The 23,381-nt window shown below is 38.6% G+C and overlaps 1 protein-coding gene across 1 annotated transcript in view; it reads left to right on the top strand.

Moving 5' to 3' along the window:
* LOC106095163 (MOXD1 homolog 2-like) overlaps positions 1-23,381 on the top strand; it is a 600,098-nt gene that overhangs the window by 314,916 nt on the left and 261,801 nt on the right. Inside the window, exon 7 of the mRNA XM_059366963.1 lies at positions 3,803-3,938. Within this exon, the coding sequence (XP_059222946.1) occupies positions 3,803-3,938 (136 nt within the window). The remainder of the gene's footprint in view (positions 1-3,802; positions 3,939-23,381) is intronic.

Raw genomic sequence — 23,381 nt, 5'->3', positions numbered from 1 at the left:
AAATGTTCTTTCCATATCCTCAGCATGTTATCTGCGTCAGTTAACAGCATTCTTGGCTTCTGTAGCATCTCGACACTCTTGGTCGTACCATGGGTTTGTTGGAGGAGGCTTCCGGTACCCAAGTACTGACTTCGCGGCATTTTCCATGGAGTGGGCAATAGTTTGCCACAGCGCCATTATATCATCGGAACAAGGAGTGCTTTCATCCAGCAGTTGGGTCAGTCGAGTGGAGTATGCCGCTGCCATTTGTTGTGTCAGATCGTACTTTGCTCGCCATGTACAAACGGGTGCGAACCTTTGCTGCAACAATGTAATGATCCGAATCTATATTCGCTCCAAGGATCGATCGTACATCTAACACGCTGGATGAATGCCTTCCATCTATCACAACGTGATCAATTTGGTTCCTCGTGTTTTGATCGGGTGACAGCCATGTGGCTTTGTGAATATTTTTATGTTGAAATCTGGTGGCGGCGAAGTCTATGACCCTCAACCCATTACTGAACGTTATCTCGTGGAGGCTAAACTTTCCGACTGCTGGACCAAAAATGTCGTCCTTCCCTATTTTCGCATTAAAATCTCCCAGAACAATTTTAATATCATGAGCGGGGCAGCGGTCATATTCTCTTTCTAGGCGCTCGTAGAAAATATCCTTGGTCTGCTCGTCTTTGTCTTCCGTCGGGGCATGGACACAAATAAGGCAGATGTTGAAGAATTTGGCTTTTATGCGTATTGTGGCTAGCCTCTCATCCACCGGAGTAAAGCTGGAGACAAGGTGTTTCATTCTCCGACAAACCACAACTCCACAGTCAAATTAATGCCTCGTGTTATGGCAGCTATAGTATAGTTCGTCACCGTTTGGTGTTGTAGTGACGCCATTTCTGGTCCATCGCACTTCCTATAAGGCGGTAATATCTGCCTTGTACTTCGCTAATACATCCGCCAGCGCATTTACTGCACCTTCTCTATAAAGAGTGCGGACATTCCAGGTGCAGATCCGCAAATCATGGTCCTTTTTTCGTTGCGTGGGTCGTCAACGTTGTGGGGGTCCGTTTTTATACCCTCCACCATAAGCTGGGGGGTATACTAATTTCGTCATTCTGATTGTAACTACTCGAAATATTCGTCTGAGACCCTATAAAGTATATATATTCTTGATCGTCGTGAAATTTTATGTCGATCTAGCCATGTCCGTCCGTCTGTCCGTCCGTCCGTCCGTCTGTCTGTCGAAAGCACGCTAACTTCCGAAGGAGTAAAGCTAGCCGCTTGAAATTTTGCACAAATACTTCTTATTAGTGTAGGTCGGTTGGTATTGTAAATGGGCCATATCGGTCCATGTTTTGATATACCTGCCATATAAACCGGTCTTAGGTCTTGACTTCTTGAGCCTCTAGAGAGCGCAATTCTTATCCGATTGGAATGAAATTTTGCACGACGTGTTTTGCTACGATATCCAATAACTGTGCCAAGTATGGTTTACATCGGTCCATAACCTGATATAGCTGCCATATAACCGATCTTGGGTCTTGACTTCTTGAGCCTCTAGAGTGCGCAATTCTTACCCAATTGGGATGAAATTTTGCACGAAGTGTTTTGTTATGATATCCAACAACTGTGCCAAGTATTGTTCACATCGGGGTATAACCTGTTATACCTGCCATATAAACCGATCTTGGGTCTTGACTTCTTGAGCCTCTAGAGTGCGCAATTCTTATCCGATTTGAATGAAATTTTGCACGACGTGTTCTGTTAGGATATCCAATAACTGTGCCAAGTATGGTTCACATCGGTCCATAACCTGATATAGCTGCAATATAAACCGATCTTGGGTCTTGACTTCTTGGGCCTCTAGGAAGCGCAATTCTTATCCGATTTGCCTGAAATTTTGTACGAAGGATCCTCTCATGACCATCAACATACATTTTTATTATGGTCTGAATCGGTCTATGGCCCGATACAGCTCCCATACAAATCGATCTCTCTATTTTACTTTTTGAGCCCCCAAAGGGCGCAATTCTTATTCGAATTGGCTGACATTTTACACAGGTCTCCAACATATAATTTAATTGTGGTGCAAACCGGATCATATCTTGATATCGCTCTAATAGCTGATTTTTCTTTCTTTCTTTTCTTATATCATTTTTTGCCTAAGAAGAGATGCCGGGAAAAGAACTCGGCAAATGCGCTCCATGGTGGAGGGTATATAAGATTCGGCCCGGCCGAACTTAGCACGCTTTTACTTGTTACTATTTCTTCGTTTCTCATAGTAAGTCTCATAGTTTTCCGGGTTCAGGTTACTGGCCCAGCGCCCCAACTGAATGGGTTTTTGTGGGATTGCACATGTATCCATGGTTGTGGCGATCCGCTTGTTCCAAGATACGACGCTCGCCTCCAGCCGCCCCGAACCTGGGAACGGACGCTGATGTTGGTCATTGGTTATTTGAAGGCGCTAATAACTCGCCTTGTTATCTCTAGTACCATTGGCACTCAGTATATAATTAAGAGCCAGTGCCACCTGACTCCTTACTGAGATTCTCCTCTCGATAATCGCAGCTATGTCAAAACCATGTGCTAAGTACGGTACAAATCGGCCCATAACCTGATATAGCAGCCATATAAACCGATCTTGAATTTTGACTTCATGAACTACTAGAGGGCGTAATTCTAATCCGATGTGGCTGAAATGTGGCATAAGATGTTTTTTATGACTTCCAACAGCTGTGCTAAGTATGGTTAAAATCGGTTCATAACCTGATATAGCTGCCATATAGACCGATCTATGATCTTGACTTCTTGAGCCTCTAGAGGGCGCAATTATTATCCGATTTGGCTGAAATATTGTAAAACGGCTTCTCCCATGACCTCTAACATACGTGTCAGATATGGTCTGAACCGGTGTATAGCCTAATACAGCTTCCATATAAACCTATCTCCCTAGTTTACTTCTTGAGCCTCTAAAGGGCGCAATTCCTATTCGAATTTGCAATTCTTTTCTCTTATCCTTTATTTGCCTAAAAAAGAGATACCGGAAAAGGAACTCGAAAAATTCGATCCATGGTGGAGGAAATATAAGATTCGGACCAGCCGAACTTAGCACGCTTTTACTTTATTTGATTTATCAAGAATCCAGTTGATTTCTCTTTCCAGCTACTCTTCATCTGTTTGATACTGAAATTGATTATTTACCATTGCGACGCGACTTAATGCGTTATTACTTGTTTTTTAAAATTTGGTTAGAATTGTTTCCGGTATATACTTAAAAAGTAAGATCGGATGATCTGTATTGTATGCAAAATTTCACCAAATTGGAAAATAATTCCGATATCTAGGGCTCAAGAAATACAATAGGGAAATCGGTTTATATGGCGGCTATAAACAGTTATGGATCGATTGATACTTTACTTTACAAAAATGTTGGAGGTCATAAAAGAAACTGTAATTTTAGCCAAATTGGATAAGAAATGCACCCTCTAGATGCTCAAGAAATCAATTCAGGAGATCGGTTTATATGGGGGCTTTATAAGGTCCGATATAGAAGGCAATCAAGAATGCGTATAATCGTATATAATGTAAGGCAGCGGGAGCGGAGTGAAAAAAATTGCCGGAACGGAGCGTAGAGCGAAAAAAATTTTGCCGAAGCTGAAAAAAGATATCCGCTTCAAATCCCTTTGCTTGTTTTATTTTCCATTAATGCTCGAATCTGCAACCTGGAAATTACTTTACTCAATATTTCCGCGCATTTTTTGTCTGTCTAGCGTTCTCCATATTTTAATTTGCATGTTTTGGTTTATCTTTTTTATAGGTGGTCTGACGATGAAGGAGGAAAGTTGCATCGTACTGACTATGTACTACCCACGTCAAAATAAATTAACCACCTGCCACTCTCTTCCCAGCCTGCCAACAGTTCTTCACTCGTTGGGTATCGAACAGCTTGCAACGTAAGTACTATAAAAGAATAAGTCTGCACATTTCGTGAAAAATTCATAGGAATGTACTTTCAAGGTAGTTACACAGTAAAGAGGAGCAAGAGGATACAAATAAGGCAAGCGAAATACTCAAGTAGATAATATATGTACATTATTGGCTATGAATTTAGCCATTTTTATACCCACCACAATAGTATGGGGGTATACTAACAAAGTCATTCCGTTTGTAACATCTTGAAATATTGATCTGCGACCCTATAAAGTACATATACTCTGGATCGTCCTGACATTTTAAGGCGTTCTAGCCATGGCCGTCCTTCAGTCGAAATCACGGTTCGAACAAATTTGGATATATAAATCGATCTCCTGATTTGACTTCTTGAGCCACTGGAAGCAGCAATTTTTGTCCGACTTCGCTAAAATTTTGCACGGAGTGTTTTGTTATGTTTTCCAACAACTGTAACAAGTACGGTCCAAATAGGTCAATAACCTGATAAAGTTCCCATATAAACCGGTCGCCCGAATTGACTTCTTGAGTCCCTGGAAGTCGCAATTGTTATCCGATTTTTCTAAAATTTTGCAGATAATGCTTTGTTATGAATACCAACGACAGTGCCAAGTACATTCCAAATCTGTCAATATCCAGATATAGCCCCCATCAGGGACGTAGCCAGGATTTTATTTGGCGGTCTCACCCCACATTTTTTCAAAATCGAAAATTGCCAAAATTCTTCTGTTATTGTGAAACTGGTAAATATAACTAAATTTTTATACCCGCCACCATAAGATGGGGGGTATACAAATTTCGTCATTCTGATTACAACTACTCGAAATATTCGTCTGAGACCCCATAAAGTATATATATTCTTGATCGTCGTGAAATTTTATGTCGATCTAGCCATGTCCGTCCGTCTGTCCGTCCGTCCGTCTGTCTGTCGAAAGCACGCTAACTTCCGAAGGAGAAAAGCTAGCCACTTGAAATTTTGCACAAATACTTCTTATTAGTGTAGATCGGCTGGTATTGTAAATGGGCCATATCGGTCCATGTTTTGATATAGCTGCCATATAAACCGATCTTGGGTCTTGACTTCTTGAGCCTCTAGAGGGCGCAATTCTTATCCGATTGGGATGAAATTTTACACTACGTGTTTTGTTATGATATCCAACAACTGTGCCGAGTATGGTTCCAATCGGTCCATAACCTGATATAGCTGCCATATAAACCGATCTGGGGTTTTGACTTCTTGAGCCTCTAGAGTGCGCAATTCTTATCCGATGGGAATGAAATTTTGCACGACGTGTTTTGTTACGATATCCAACAACTGTGCCAAGTATGGTTCAAATCGGTCTATAACCTTATATAGCTGTCATATAAACCGATCTTGGGTCTTGACTTCTTGAGCCTCTAGAGGCGGAATTCTTATCCAATTTGAATGAATTTTGGCACGTAGTATTTTGTTATGATATCCAACAACTGTGCCAAATATGTTTTAAATCGGTTCATAACCTGATATAGCTGTCATATAAACAGATCTGGGGACTTGACTTCTTGAGCTTCTAGAGGGCGCAATTTCTCTCCGATTTGGCTGAAATTTCGCAAGACGTTTTTTATTGTTACTTTCAACAACTATGTCAAATAAAGTACAAGTCAAATAAAGTACAAGTATAATTTAATTGTGGTCCAAACTGGTTTTTTTTAAATTGAGGTCGCTTTTGAATGCAAAAACTGACCCATCGGCGGTGACATTAGGTCAGAGTAAGAGCTAAATGTTGTACTGGTTGCCAACACACTATTTGTAGGCCGATCCTAACCTTGAAAAGCCTTCAAAGTGTGGTTGTCTTTGCGAGCATTTTAGTTTTATAGCGAAAGTATCGGCGAATCTTCAGTATGATGACATTTTTCATTTTCGCTCATTTTTGCTCTCAAACTAGTTTTATGATATGACTTCTATTTGCATAACGTTTTAGGCAAACAAACTGAAAATGTTTTATATAATTGTCAAATATTAAAAAAAAGAATTTCGATCAATTTTGGCGATGAATCATCTACATTCTGGTAAAATGATTTCGCTAATTTCATCTTCGAATTTTATTAAAATCGATCGAAAACCCGATTTTGAAGGAACAGATGTTCGGTAAAAATTGTATCCAACAATTTATACCTTTAATTTGCGTCATGTCTTTATAAGTCCTAGAATATTTCTAATTTAATAAGAAAAGGTGGTAGATCTAAACAAGTAAAAGCGTACAAAGTTCGGCCGAATCGTATGTACCCTCCACCATGGATCGCATTTGTCGCGTTCTATGCGCGGTATATCTTTTTTGGCAAACAAAGAATATTAAATAAGAACTGTTATGCTATTGGAGTTATATCAAGTTATAGTCCGAATCGGACCATAAATGAATGCTGAACATTGTAGAGGTCATTGCATTATATTTCCGATCATTCGGATAAGCCTTTGAACAAAATTTCTGCCAAATCGGATGAGAATTGGGCCCTCTAGAGGCTCAAGAAGTCAAAATCCCACATCGGTTTATATGGCAGCTATATCAGGTTATGTACCGATTTGCGCAACACCTAGCACAGTTATTGGAAGTCATAACAAAACACTTCATGCAAAATTTCACCCAAATCGGATGAGAATTGTGCGCTCAATTGGCTCAAGAAGTCAAGATCCAAGATCGGTTTATATGACAGCTATACCAGATTATGAACCGATTTGAATCATTCTTAACACAGTTGTTAGAAGTGATACCAAAACAGCACCTGCAAAATTTCAGAAAAATCGAAATTGCGCCCTCTAGAAGCTCCAGAAGTCAAGACCCAAGATCGGTTTATATGGCAGCTATATCAAAATATAGATCGATTTGGCCTATCTACATATTTATCTCAACCGACTTACACTAATAAAAAGCACCTAACGTTACTTCTTCGAAAGTTAGCGTGCTGTCGACAGACGGACATGCGGACAGACGGACGGACATGGCTAGATCGACTTAAAATATCTTGATGGTTAAGAATATATATACTTTATTGGGTCTTAGATGCATATTTCGAGGTGTTACAAACGGAATGACGAAATTAGTATACCCCCAATCTATGGTGGAGGGTATGAAAACAGAAAAGCTAAGAGATTTCTATGCTATTGCAGTTATAAATTTGTTTCTCTCTTTGCCAACTATTTTATGTCAAATTAACTGGCGGCAAATGTAAGTGTTATATAAAACTTGTTCTCATAGATAAAAGACTGCGGTGATTTTGATTCCGAAAAAAATGTTACACTAATGGTGCACCTAATCGGGACGACAATTTGCAAATGTCATCCCTCTCATAGCGTTACAGTTTTTGAATTTTCAATCGAACATGTTCATGTGTAGACATTTCGACAAAATAATACGGTAAAAATCGCATCCTCGTCTTTGAATGAAGAACTTTCAAGCAATGCGTCTAATATGCCGTTAGCTAAGTAAAACGCGTTTACTTTTCCTATTCATATACATATACTAGCTGACACGGGCCCGCTCCGCTGCGCCTTCTGTTACTTTATATGGAACAAAAGTTTCCTTGGAATATTTATTTTCAACAATTAAAGAGCTTTTAGTGAAATACCATGCTACGATTATAGTATATCGCTTGACTAATTGTTAAACAATATAAGTGCCTTTGTCCGAATCCCATATGATCTTTATTGGTATACGAATTTTAGTTTGGATGTAAGGTGTACTCAGTTCTTAAAATACTTTATTTCAGCCCGCTTTTCTCTTTATATCTGATATAGGGGTGTTTTCGGCGGTGAGGTGGTCCCCCAGGCACTTGGCCCTGAAAAATATCAGCATCATGCTCTTCTTTCAAAAACCATTTATTTGAACCCCATATTGCCATTGGTTTAGGGGAGTTTACAAACAAACACAAATTGATTTTTATACCCTCCACCATAAGAAGGGGGGTATACTAATATCGTCATTCTGTTTGTAACTACTCGAAATATTCGTCTGAGACCCCATAAAGTATATATATTCTTGATCGTCGTGACATTTTATGTCGATCTAGCCATGTCCGTCCGTCTGTCTGTCGAAAGCACGCTAACTTCCGAAGGAGTAAAGCTAGCCGCTTGAAATTTTGCACAAATACTTTTTATTAGTGTAGGTCAGTTGGTATTGTAAATGGGCCATATCGGTCCATGTTTTGATATAGCTGCCATATAAACCGATCTTGGGTCTTGACTTCTTGAGCCTCTAGAGTGCGCAGTTCTTTTCCGATTGGAATGAAATTTTGCACGACGTGTTTTGTTATGATATCCAACAACTGTGCCATGTATGGTTCAAATCGGTTCATAACCGGATATAGCTGCCATATAAACCGATCTGGGATCTTGACTTCTTGAGCCTCTAGAGGTCGGAATTATTATCCGATTTGCCTGAAATTATGTACTACGGATCCTCTCATGACCATCAACATACATGTTTATTATGATCTGAATCGGTCTATAGCCCGATACAGCTCCCATATAAATCGATCTCTATTTTACTTCTTGAGCCCCCAAAGGGCGCAATTCTTATTCGAATTGGCTGACATTTTACACGGGTCTCTAACAATTAATAATATAATAATAGCAGAGCAAATCTTTTCTTATATCCTTTTTTGCCTAAGAAGAGATGCCGGGAGAAGAACTCGGCAAATGCGATCCATGGTGGAGGGTATGTAAGATTCGGCCCGGCCGAACTTAGCACGCTTTTACTTGTTTTTACTATTTTAAATAATATTTCACTGTGCCCAAGTCTACGGTAAAAGCCAACAGAACTAACAAATTTCTACCTGAATCAACGCTGCTTTCTATTGACTGATAGATTTCATCCTTTAATCACTATCAGCTCCGTATCAATTGTCTTAAATACTGTATTGTGAAATATGGAACCCCAAGAAAATAAAAATTACGTTGTTGCATTTGAAAAAATTATTATACCCACCACAGAAGGATGGGGGTATATCCATTTCCGACCCTATAAAATATGTATATTCTTGATCATATATTTTGCACAGGCTCGTTTTTTGTTCATAAGCAGGTTAAGTTCGAAGATGGACTATATCGGACTATATCTTGTTATAGCCCCCATATAGACGGATCGATCGATTTAGGGTCTTAGGCCTATAAAAGCCACATTTATAATCCGATTTTGCTGAAATTTGGGACAGAGAGTTGTGTTAGGCTCACGAACGTCCTTCGTTAATTTTGCCCAGATCGGTCCAGATTTGGATATAGCTGCCATATAAACCGATCCTCATATTTAGGGTCTTAGTCCCATAAAAGCCACATTTATTATCCAATTTTGCTGGAATTTAAGACAGTGAGTTGTGTTAGGCCCTTTGACATCCTTCATCAATTTGGCTCAGATCGGTTCAGATTTGGATATAGCTGCCATATAGACCGATCCTCCGATTTAGGGTTTTAGGCCCATAAAAGCCACATTTATTATCCGATTTTTCTGAAATTTGGGACAGTGAGTTGTGTTTGGCACTTCGACATCCTCCGTCAATTTTGGGTCAGATCGGTAAAGATTTTTATATAGCTGTCATATAGACCGATCCTCCGATTAAGGGTCTAAGGCCCATTGAAGCCACATTTATTATCCGATTTTGCTGAAATTTGGGATAGTGAGTTGTGTTAGGCTCTTCGGCATCCTTCATCAATTTGGCCCGATCGGTACAAATTTGGATATAGCTGCCATATAGACCGATCCTCCGATTTAAGGTCTCAGGCCCATAAAAGCCACATTTATTATCCGATTTTGCTGAAATTTGAGACAGTGAGTTGTGTTAGGCCCTTTGACATCTTTCGTCAATTTGGCCCAGATCGGTTCAGATTTGGATATAGCTGCCATCGGTCTATATAGCTGCCATCGGTCTATTCTCCTATTTAGGGTCTTAGGCCCATAAAAGCCACATTTATTATCCGATTTTGCTTAAATTGGGGACAGTGAGTTGTCTTAGGCCCTTTGACATACAATACTTCTTAAATTTGGCCCTGATCGGTCCAGATTTGGAAATAGCTGCCATATAGACCTATTTCTCGATTTAAAGTCTTCGCCCCATAAAAGGCACATTTAAAATCCAATTTCACTGAAATTTGACACAGTGACTTATGTTAGGTTTGTAGACATCCGTGTTCTATATAGTTCAGATCGGTTTATTTTTAGATATATTTCAATATAACTGCTATGGGACAGAAGGTATGCAATTTTGAAAGGATTTTGATGAAAGGTGGTTTCCATATATACCCGAGGTGGTAGGTATCTAAAGTTCGGCCCGGCCGAAAAATTTATCTTTAGAAAAGATTACATTGCGATTCAGTCTTTGAAAAACTGTTTTAACCCATTAACGACGAAAAATACCCAAGAATAAAGCTAGTGTAGAAAAATTCTAGCTCGGGATTGGAAAGAGGTATCTTAATGAAATTTGGATAAGCGTAAAGTGGTCGTCTGAAACCACTTAAAGTAATTTTACTCGTCATGTTTTGGGGAAAAATTGGCTTCATGCCATAGTTATTATATCCACTTTCTTCGCTAAATGGCCATAAAATATTAAGAAAATGATTTTTGTTGTTATAAATATATAGGGGCTTAAGAGATAAAAACATTTTTGTTTTTTGCAAAATTTAAAATATTTAAAAACAAGTAAAAGCGTGCTAAATTCGGCCGGGCCGAATCTTAGATACCCTCAACCATGGATCGCATTTGTCGAGTTCTTTTCCCGGCATCTCTTCTTAGGCAAAAAAGGATATAAGAAAAGATTTGCTCTGCTTTAAGGGCTGTATCAAGATATGGTCCGGTTTGGACCACAATTAAATTATATGTTGGAGACCTGTGTAAAATGTCAGCCAATTCGAATAAGAATTGCACCCTTTGGGGGCTCAAGAAGTAAAATAGAGAGATCGATTTTTATGGGAGCTGTATCGGCCTATAGACCGATTCAGACCATAATAAACACGTATGTTAATGGTCATGAGAGAATACGTCGTACAAAATTTCAGCTAAATCAGGTTATGAACCGACTTGTACTTTATTTGACATAGTTGTTGAAAGTAACAATAAAAAACGTCTTGCGAAATTTCAGCCAAATCCGATAGAAATTGAGCCCTCTAGAAGCTCAAGAAGTAAGTCCCCAGATCTGTTTATATGTCAGCTATATCAGGTTATGAACCGATTTGAACCATATTTGGCACAGTTGTTGGATATCATAACAAAACACGTCGTGCAAAATTTCATTCCCATCGGATAAGAATTGCGCACTCTAGAGGCTCAAGAAGTCAAAACCCCAGATCGGTTTATATGGCAGCTATATCAGGTTATGAACCGATTTGAACACTATTTGGCACAGTTGTTGGATATCATAACAAAACACGTCGTGCAAAATTTCATTCCCATCGGATAAGAATTGCGCACTCTAGAGGCTCAAGAAGTCAAAACCCCAGATCGGTTTATATGGCAGCTATATCAGGTTATGGACCGATTGGAACCACACTTGGCACAGTTGTTGGATATAATAACAAAACACGTCGTGCAAATTTTCATTCCAATCGGATAAGAATTGCGCACTCTAGAGGCTCAAGAAATTAAGACCCAAGATCGGTTTATATGGGAGCTATATCAGGTTATAAACCAATTTGAACCATACTTGACACAGTTGTTGGATATCAGAACAAAATACGTCTTGCAGAATTTCATCCCAATCGGATAAGAATTGCGCACTCTAGAGGCTCAAGAAGTCAAGATCCAAGATCGGTTTATATGGCAGCTATATCAAAACATGGACCGATATGGCCCATTTACAATACCAACCGACCTACACTAATAAGAAGTTTTTGTGCAAAATTTCAAGCGGCTAGCTTTACTCCTTCGGAAGTTAGCGTGCTTTCGACAGACAGACGGACGGACATGGCTAGATCGACATAAAATTTCACGACGATCAAGAATATATATGCTTTATGGGGTCTCAGACGAATATTTCGAGTAGTTACAATCAGAATGACGAAATTAGTATACCCCCCATCTTATGGTGGAGGGTATAACAACTCATTTTCTAAATTACTCGATCTTGTTTTCGTTAATCAACCATCTGAGCTATCTTTAAGTTCTAATGATCCGGTTGTAAGTCCTGAGGATAGATATCATCCGACACTCAAATTACTTATACGCTATCCCACTTCTAAAGTTAAAAGAGATTTAGCAATTGAAAAAGTGTACGGTTTTGCTAAAACTGATTGCATCAAACTGAACTCACTCTCATCTGTTCATTGGAATGCAATTTTCAGATCTAAAGATATCAATGAAATGATTTCAACTTTTTATACTGTGATACTTGACATTATTTCTCAATCTGTCCCTAAAACTACCTTTTGCAACGCATCTGGTCCTCCATGAAATACAACAAATCTTTCTAGGCCGAAGAACAAGAAGAGTAAATTATATAAACGGTTTAAACGCTCAGGGTCAACGTCTGAATTTTATACTTTTCGATGTATATGGTAGTTATTTGAATAAAATTAGAAATCAATTGAAATTAAATCCTAAATCCTTCTACAAATTTGTGAATTCAAAGCGCCGTTGTAATAGTTTACCGAATTTTCTTAGATATAAAGCTAAAGTAGCTGATATCGATTCAGGCATTGCCGACATCTTTGCTTACTTTTTTAGCACTACCTACTCAGATAATTATTATGATTTATGTGGAACATATCTATACACAATCAACAATTCAGCTTTTATAGAGGTGTCTGAGATTGGCGAAAAAGTAGTACTTGAAAATTTAAGGTCACTGAAGATAACTTTTAATCCCGGTCCAGATGGAATTCCATTGAACATTTTAAAGCATTGCGCTCTCGAACTTTCGTATCCCCTTTGTATACTTTTCAGTAGTTCATTAAAGCATGGATATCTGCCGGAATTGTGGAAGCAATCTTATATATGACCGTTATTTAAAGGCGGAAATCGCGATGAGGTATCTAATTACAGGGGCATTTAAATTTTGAATGCTATTCCGAAGCTATTAGAAAAAATTCTGACTGACACTATTTCATATCAAGTCTCCTCTATATTGTCTCCCTACCAACAGGGGTTCCGGAAATCGAAATCGACGATAACAAATATTTTAGAATTTACTTGTTTGGTCAACGATGGCTTTAGGGAACGCTACCAAACGGATACTATATATACCGATTTTAGTAAAGCATTTGATAAAGTCAACCACAACCTTCTGTTAGGAAAACTGGATCTTACTGGTTTCAGTCCATCTTTACTAAAATGGATCAGATCATATCTGACTGGAGTTAAATTTGGTACTGCAGTTTCCAAATCAATTGTTGTCTCTTCAGGTGTTCCACAGGGTAGTCACCTTGGCCCTGTGCTGTTTTGTTTTTTCATAAACGATCTCCCTTTTACTTTAAAGCACTCGAATATTTTGATGTATGCAGATGATGTAAAGATCTTCAGATCAACGAGAGACTCCCATGAACAGTGTTATCTTCAGTATGCCCTTGATACTCTTTACGAATGGTGCAACCAGAACTTTATGGATCTTAATATTTCCAAATGCAAACACATATCATTTTCACGAATAGCCTCTCTTAAAACAAGCTACTTTTTGGGTTCCAGTCACCTTGAAGTAGTCTATAGCTTTAAAGACCTCGGATTTCTTCTAGATCAACGCTTAAACTTCCGTCAACACATCTCAATGGTTGTAAACAAAACACCTAGTGCTCTTGGCTTCATGAAACGCTGAAGTAAAGAACTTAATGATTTGTCTGCGACGAAAAACTTATATACGTCGCTAGTTAGAAGTAATCTCGAGTACGGTTCAGTGGTATGGGATCCGTACTACAATATTCATTCTGATTTAATAGAATCGGTTCAAAAACAATTTCTGCTATTTTGTCTCCGTCGAAATGGGTGGTACAGAAGTTCATTACCTTCGTATGAGTACCGATTAAATCTTATAAAGCTTCCTACATTAAAAAGTCGTAGAACCATGTTAAACATTACGTTTTTGGCTAAATTAATTCATGGTCAGATAGATTCCTGCTTTCGCTTAAGTCGAATTCCTATCAGACCTACCAGATATTTTGATCTTTTGAAAATGACTTATTATAAAACTAACTATGCCAATAATGATCCTTTTCGGCACCTATGTTATCAATTTAATCAACTGAAAGATATAATAAATCTATCTGAGAATCGAGAAAGTTTAAAAAGTAAAATTATATTATTTTTAAATTCTTAGGTTAATATACATTTTTATACCCTCCACCATAAGATGGGGGGTATACTAATTTCGTCATTCTGATTGTAACTACTCGAAATATTCGCCTGAGACCCCATAAAGTATATATATTCTTGATCGTCGTGAAATTTTATGTCGATCTAGCCATGTCCGTCCGTCTGTCCGTCCGTCTGTCTGTCCGTCCGTCCGTCCGTCTGTCTGTTGAAAGCACGCTAACTTCCGAAGGAGTAAAGCTAGCCGCTTGAAATTTTGCACAAATACTTCTTATTAGTGTAGGTCGGTTGGTATTGTAAATGGGCCATATCGGTCCATGTTTTGATATAGCTGCCATATAAACCGATCTTGGGTCTTGACTTCTTGAGCCTCTAGAGTGCGCAATTCTTATCCAATTGGGATGAAATTTTGCACGACGTGTTTTGTTATGATATCCAACAACTGTGCCAAGTATGGTTCAAATCGGTGTATAACCTGATATAGCTGCCATATAAACCGATTTAGGGTCTTGACTTCCTGAGCCTCTAGAGTGCGCAATTCTTATCCGATTGGAATGAAATTTCGCACGACGTGTTTTGTTATGATATCCAACAACTGTGCCAAGTATGGTTCAAATCGGTCCATAACCTGATATAGCTGTCATATAAACCGATCTTGGGTCGTGACTTCTTGAGCCTCTAGAGGGCGCAATTCTTATCCAATTTGAATGAATTTTGGCACGTAGTATTTTGTTATGATATTCAACAACTGTGCCAAGTATGGTTCAAATCGGTTCATAACCTGGTATAACTGTCATATAAACCGATCTGGGGACTTGACTTCTTGAGCTTCTGGAGGGCTCAATTTCTATCCGATTTGGCTGAAATTTCGCAAGACGTTTTTTATTGTTACTTTCAACAACTATGTCAAATAAAGTACAAGTCGGTTCATAACCTGATATAGCTGCCATATAAACCGATCTGGGATCTTGACTTCTTGAGTCTCTAGAGGTCGCAATTATTATCCGATTTGCCTGAAATTTTGTACGACGCATTCTCTCATGACCATTAACATACGTGTTTATTATGGGCTGAATTGGTCTATAGGCCGATACAGCTCCCATATAAATCAATCTTTCTATTTTACTTCTTGAGCCCACAAAGGGCGCAATTCTTATTCGAATTGGCTGACATTGTGAATTGTGGTCCAAACCGGACCATACCTTGATATCGCTCTAATAGCAGAGCAAATCTTTTCCTATATCCGTTTTTTTGCCTAAGAAGAGATGCCGGGAAAAGAACTCGACAATGCCATGGTGGAGGGTATATAAGATTCGGCCCGGCCGAACTTAGCACGCTTTTACTTGTTAAATATATTGTTATTAGTCTGTAAGGGTATTCATTATCTATACACTTACATAAAAAAAGTATGAATATATAAAATTTCATCAAAATCAGACAAAGGAATCGAGGGCCAGGCGCTATGAGTTAAAATTTTGCATTTAAAAATCTTCATTGAAATTTGTCTATCCCGAATAAAAAAAAAGTTGATATGGTGAAATACAATTATATCAGATATAATTGGAGCCGAAGAATGTATATATATAATTGGATCTAATTGTATCAAATAGATCTAATTGGATACAACAATATATTGGGTTGCCTAAAAAGTAATTGCGGATTTTTTAAAAGAAAGTAAATGCATTTTTAATAAATCTTAGAATGAACTTTTATCAAATATATAATTGCCATTTTGTTCGATAACCTTTTGCCAACTTCCTGGCAAATTTAGTATTCCACGCTCATAGAACTTCTGGCCTTTATCTGCAAAAAACTGAACCAAGTGCGATTTTATAGCCTCATCATTGCCGAAAGTTTAACCATTTAAGGAGTTCTGCAAAGATCGAAATAAATGGTAGTCTGATGGTGCAAGTTCAGGGCTATATGGTGGATGCATCAAAAGTTTCCAGCCAAGCTCACTCAGTTTTTGGCGAGTGACCAAAGATGTGTGCGATCTAGCGTTGTCCTGGTGGAATATGACACCTTTACGATTCACCAATTTTGGTCGCTTCTCCTTGATGGCTGTATTCAATTTGTCCAATTGTTGACAGTAAACATCCGAATTAATCGTTTGGTTCCTTGGAAGCAGCTCAAAATATACCACACCCTTCCAATCTCACCAAACAGACAGCATAACCTTCTTTTGGTGGATATCAGCCTTTGAAGTGGTTTGAGCTGGTTCACCATGCTTGGACCATGATCGTTTTCGACTAACGTTTTTGTAAACAATCCATTTTTCATCTCCAGTTATGATTCGTTTTAAAAACGGATCGAATTCATTGCGTTTAAGGTGCATATCACAAGCGTTGATTTGGTTTGTTAAATGAATTTCTTTCAATACATGTGGTATCCAAATATCAAGCTTTTTCACCAGTCCAAGACTTTTTATGTGATAATGAACGGTTGATTTTTGTATATTTAACTTATCACCATACACATCTCGTAACGTTTTAGCAACCTGCTCCGCGTCTTTTCCTTTACGGAAATAATAAAGTAAAATATGACGAAAATGGTCCTTTGTGGGCTCCATATTAAAATTGACGCCAAACAAACAAATGTAAACAAAATTTCGCGCACCTTTTTTCTAAACAGCTGATAACTGACAGAAGAAAGAATGCAATTACAGAGTCACAAGCCGTTGAATAAATTTGTCAACGCCGACTATATGAAAAATCCGCAATTACTTTTTAGATTCAGATTCAGATTCGATTATATAAAAAAATATCTAATTGAATCTTAAATTAAAGAAGTAAAAGCATGCTAAGTTCCGCCGTGCCGAATTTTGGGAACCCACCACTATGGATTCCTCTAAAAATTTATTCAAAATAATTTTAGTTGAAATGCATAAGAAGCGAACAAAGATGATCGAGTGACAGGTTTACATTGCAGTTATATCAGGTTATAGACTGACTTGGACCGTAATTGGCATAGCTGTTAGAAGTCCTTATAGAACACCGCATGCAAAATTTAAGACAAATCGGACAACAATTGCGGTTTGCAAGGGCTCTAGAAGTCAACTCGGGAGATCGGTTTATATGGGAGCTAATCAGGTTAAAGACTAATTTGGACCGTATTTAGCACAGTTGTTAAAAGTCGTAACAGAACGCCACATGCAAAATTTCAGCCAAATCGGACAACAATTGCGGTTTGCAAGGGATCAAAAAATCAAATCGGGAGATCGGTTTATATGGGAGCTATACCCAAATCTGAAACGATATGGCCCATTTTTATTCCACAATGACATACATCAATTAAGTATCTGTGTAAAATTTCAAGTGGCTAGCTTTACGCGTTCGACCGCTATCGTGATTTCGAACGACGGACGGACATGGCTAGATCGAATCAGAATGTCGAGACGATCCAGAATATAAATACTTTATGGGGTCTCGGATCAATATTTCGAGGTGTTACAAACGGAAAGATTAGATTAGTATAACCTCATCCTATGGTGCTGGGTATAAAAAGAACAAGTAAAAGCGTGCTAAGTTCGGCCGGGCCGAATCTTATATACCCTCCACCATGGATCGCATTTGTCGAGTTCTTTTCCCGGCATCTTTTCTTAGGCAAAAAAAGGATATAAGAAAAGATTTGCTCTGCTATTAGAGCGATATCAAGATATGGTCCGGTTTGGACCACATTTAAATTATATGTTGGAGACCTGTGTAAAATGTCAGCCAATTCGAATAAGAATTGCGCCCTTTGTGGGCTCAAGAAGTAAAATAGAGAGATCGATTTATATGGGAGCTGTATCGGGCTATATAGCGATTCAGACCATAATAAACACGTATGTTAATGGTCATGAGAGAATCCGTCGTACAAAATTTCATTCCAATCGGATAATAATTGCGACCTCTAGAGGCTCAAGAAGTCAAGATCCCAGATCGGTTTATATGGCAGCTATATCAGGTTATGAACCGATTTGAACCATATTTGGCACAGTTGTTGGATATCATAACAAAATACTACGTGCCAAAATTTCATTCCAATCGGATAAGAATTGCGCACTCTAGAGGCTCAAGAAGTCAAGACCCAAGATCGGTTTATATGGCAGCTATATCAGGTTATGGACCGATTTGAACTATACTAGGCACAGTTGTTGGATGTCATAACAAAACACGTCGTGCAAAATTTCATCCCAATCGGATAAGAATTGCGCACTCTAGAGGCTCAAGAAGTCAAGACCCAAGATCGGTTTTTATGGCAGCTATATCAAAACATGGACCGATATGGCCCATTTACAATACCAACTGACCTACACTAATAAGAAGTATTTGTGCAAAATTTCAAGCGGCTAGCTTTACTCCTTCGGAAGTAAGCGTGCTTTCGACAGACAGACGGACGGACGACGGACAGACGGACGGACATGACTAGATCGACATAAAATTTCACGACGATCAAGCATATATATACTTTATGGGGTCTCAGACGAATATTTCAAGTAGTTACAATCAGAATGACGAAATTAGTATACCCCCCATCTTATGGTGGAGGATATAAAAATTACTGTTGTTTTTTTTTGTGTTTAGTATACATTTAAGTGTTGTTTTTTTTCCACCATAAGATGGGGGGTATACTAACTTCGTCATTCTGATTGTAACTACTCGAAATATTCGTCTGAGACCCCATAAAGTATATATATTTTTGATCGTCGTGAAATTTTATGTCGATCTAGCCATGTCCGTCCGTCTGTCCGTCCGTCCGTCCGTATGTCCGTCCGTCCGTCAGTCTGTCCGTCCGTCCATCCGTCTCTCTGTCGAAAGCACGCTAACTTCCGAAGGAGTAAAGCTAGCCGCTTGAAATTTTGCACAAATACTTTTTATTAGTGTAGGTCAATTGGTATTGTAAATGGGCCATATCGGTCCATGTTTTGATATAGCTGCCATATAAACCGATCTTGGGTCTTGAATTCTTGAGCCTCTAGAGTGCGCAATTCTTATCCAATTGGAATGAAATTTTGCACGACGTGTTTTGTTATTATATCCAACAACTGTGTCAAGTATGGTTTCAATCGGTCCATAACCTGATATAGCTCCCATATAAACCGATCTTGGGTATTAACTTCTTGAGCCTCTAGAGTGCGCAATTTTTATCCGATTGGAATGAAATTTTGCACGACGTGTTTTGTTATTATATCCAACAACTGTGCCAAGTATGGTTCCAATCGGTCCATAACCTGATATAGCTGCCATATAAACCGATCTGGGGTTTTGACTTCTTGAGCTTCTAGAGGGCTCAATTTCTATCCGATTTGGCTGAAATTTCGCAAGATGTTTTTTATTGTTACTTTCAACAACTATGTCAAATAAAGTACAAGTCGGTTCATAACCTGATATAGCTGCCATATAAACCGATCTTGGGTCTTGACCTTTTGAGCCTCTAGAGTGCCCAATTCTTATCCGATTGGAATGAAATTTTGCACGACGTGTTTTGTTATGATATCCAACAACTTTGGCAAGTATGGTTCATATCGGTCCATAACCTGATATAGCTGCCACATAAACCGATCTTGGGTCTTGACTTCTTGAGCCTCTAGAGTGCGCAATTCTTATCCGATTGGAATGGAATTTTGCACGACGTGTTTAGTTGTGATACCCAACAACTGTGCCACGTATGGTTCAAATCGGTCTATAACCTGATAAAGCTGTCATATAAACCGATCTTGGGTCTTGACTTCTTGAGCCTCTAGAGTGCGCAATTCTTATCCGATTTGAATGAATTTTGGCACGTAGTATTTTGTTATGACATCCAATAACTGTGCCAAGTATGGTTCAAATCGGTCCATAACCTGATATAGCTGTCATATAAACAGATCTGGGGACTTGACTTCTTGAGCTTCTAGAGGGCTCAATTTCTATCCGATTTGGTTGAAATTTCGCATGACGTTTTTTATTGTTACTTTCAACAACTATGTCAAATAAAGTACAAGTCGGTTCATAACCTGGTTTAGCTGCCATATAAACCGATCTGGGATCTTGACTTCTTGAGCCTCTAGAAGTCGCAATTATTATCCGATTTGCCTGAAATTTTGTACGACGTATTCTTTCATGACCACTAACATACGTGTTTATTATGGTCTGAATCGGTCTATAGCCCGATACAGCTCACATATAAATCGATCTCTCTATTTTACTTCTTGAGCCCACAAAGGGCGCAATTCTTATTCGAATTGGCTGACATTTTACACAGGTCTCCAACATAAATATAATTTAATTGTGGTCCAAACCGGACCATATCTTAATATCGCTCTAATAGCAGAGCAAATCTTTTCTTATATCCTTTTTTTGCCTAAGAAGAGATGCCGGGAAAAGAACTCGACAAATGCGATCCATGGTGGAGGGTATATAAGATTCGGCCCGGCCGAACTTAACACACTTTTACTTGTTTCAGATTAAACTCTTATTTTTTTTTTACCATTTTTCAACATTAGACGTTTTACCGCTAGTGGGGTTTGAACATGGGTCCTCTCGTTTGCTAGTCAGTTGCGCTAACAACTAACCCAATAAATTGCTTATAATGTGCGCGGCTAAAGGTAAACAAATACAATTGTCTTAGAACAAACAGCGCCAAACGGCAAAAAAAGGAAATATGTCTACAACCTTTTATCTGTTGATTATAGCGGTACATAAGGTTCTACACATTTGTAGAGGAGAGCATAGTCATTCAGAAATGTTCTGTTGTAGGTCCATATATCTAACACAAGCTGAGGTACCGGGAGTCAAAAGATATGGCTCCAATTTCTGGGAGCCATATCTTTTGATATACTGAACCGATTTGCATAGTTTGGGATTCTGGAGAAAGAGCTTGGCGATCTAAAATAAAACATGCACAACATTAAAAGTTAGCGGTTTAAAAATTCCATAGTTTTCAATAACAAAAATACTTTTTAATTTTCAAGTTTTTTGTCTGTTAAGGTTGGTAGTATATTCGATTATCAGGGTGGAACTCCATCACAAAAAAAAAAAAACTAGAGGCTCAAGAATCAAGATCCCAGATCGGTTTATATGGCAGCTATATCAGGTTATGAACCGATTGAACCTTATTTGACACAGTTAATAAAAGTAAGAATAAAATACGTCATGCGAAATTTCATTCCAATCGGATAAGAGTTGCGGCCTCTAGAGGCTCAAGAAGTCAAGACCCCAGATCGGTTTATATGACAGCTATATCAGGTTATGGACTGATTTGAACCATACTTAGCACAGTTATTGGATATCATAATAAAACACGTCGTACAAAATTTAATTCCAATCGGATAAGAATTGCGCACGCTAGAGGCTCAAGAAATCAAGACCCAAGATCGGTTTATATGATAGCTATACCAGGTTATAGACCGATTTGAACCTTATTTGACACAGTTGTTGCATATCATAACAAAACACGTCGTGCAAAATTTCATTCCAATCGGATAAGAACTGCGCCCCCTAGAGGCTCAAGAAGTCAAGACCCAAGATCGGTTTATATGGCAGCTATATCAAAACATGGACCGATATGGCCCATTTACAATACCAACCTACATACCTACACTAATAAGAAGTATTTGTGCAAAATTTCAAGCGGCTAGCTTTACTCCTTCGGAAGTTAGCGTGCTTTCGACAGACAGACGGACGGATGGACGGACGGACGGACAGACGGACGGACATGGCTAGATCGACATAAAATGTAGCGACGATCAACAATATATATACTTTATGGGGTCTCAGACGAATTTTTCGGGTAGTTACAAACAGAATGACGAAATTAGTATACCCCCCATCCTATGGTGGAGGGTATAAAAATAAGCGGAAAATATCGATTATTGTTTCGCTAAAACATGTTTTTTCATCTAGGGAAAATTTACCTTTCACGACGCCCAAAAAGAACACAACAACAGTCGATGCGCAGCAAGCCATATTCTTATGTAAAATTAACGAGATCGACAAACTTCTAATTGTAACTAAGTGTTTGTTATTGATTTTGCTCACATGTACTTACACGGGGTGGAAAAAAGTTTTGTGGATGCACAAATTAGAAAGAATTTGTAAATAAATATAAAACAAGTAAAAGCGTGCTAAGTTCGGCCGGGCCGAATCTTATATACCCTCCACCATGGATCGCATTTGTCGAGTTCTTTTCCCGGCATCTCTTCTTAGGCAAAAAAGGATATAAGAAAAGAGTTGCTCTGCTATTAAAACGATATCAACATATGGTCCGGTTCGGACCACAATTAAATTATATGTTGGAGACCTGTGTAAAATTTCAGCCAATTCGTATAAGAATTGCGCACATCGCGGCTCACGAAGTAAAATAGACAGAACGATTTATATGGGATCTGTATCGGGCTATAGACCGATTCAGACCATAATAAACACGTTTGTTGATGGTCATGAGAGGATCCGTCGTACAAAATTTCAGGCATATCGGATAATAATTGCGACTTCTAGGGGTCAAGAAGTCAAGATTCCAGATCGGTTTATATGGCAGCTATATCAGGTTATGAACCGATTTGAACCTTATTTGACATAGTTGTTAAAAGTAAAAATAAAATACGTCATGCAAAATTTCAGCCAAATCGGATAGGAATTGCGCCCTCTAGAAGCTCAAGAAGTCAAATCCCCAGATCTGTTTTTATGACGGCTATATCAGGTTATGGACCGATTTCAACCATACTTGGCACAGTTGTTGGATATCATAACGAAATACCACTTATTGATTCCAATCGGATTAGAATTGCGCACTCTAGAGGCTCAAGAAGTCAAGACCCAAGATCGGTTTATATGGCAGCTATATCAGGTTATAGACCGATTTAAACCATACTTGGCACAGTTGTTGGGTATCATAACAAAACACGTCGTGCGAAATTCCATTCCAATCGGATAAGAATTGCGCCCTCTAGAGGCTCAAGAAGTCAAGACCCAAGATCGGTTTATATGGCAGCTATATCAGGTTATGAACCGATTTGAACCATACTTGGCACAGTTGTTGGATATAATAACAAAACACGTCGTGCAAAATTTCATTTCAATCGGATAAGAATTGCGCACTCTACAGGCTCAAGAAGTCAAGACCCAAGATCGGTTTATATGGCAGCTATATCAGGTTATGGACCGATTTGAACCATACTTGGCACAGTTGTTGGATATCATAACAAAACACGTCGTGCGAAATTCCATT

Source organism: Stomoxys calcitrans, chromosome 1 (genome assembly GCF_963082655.1).
Source record: "Stomoxys calcitrans chromosome 1, idStoCalc2.1, whole genome shotgun sequence".
In the NCBI taxonomy this organism is placed as follows: Eukaryota; Metazoa; Arthropoda; class Insecta; order Diptera; family Muscidae; genus Stomoxys; species Stomoxys calcitrans.
The sequence above is the reverse complement of the archived record's forward strand: the minus strand, read 5'-3'. Positions and strand labels throughout refer to the sequence as shown.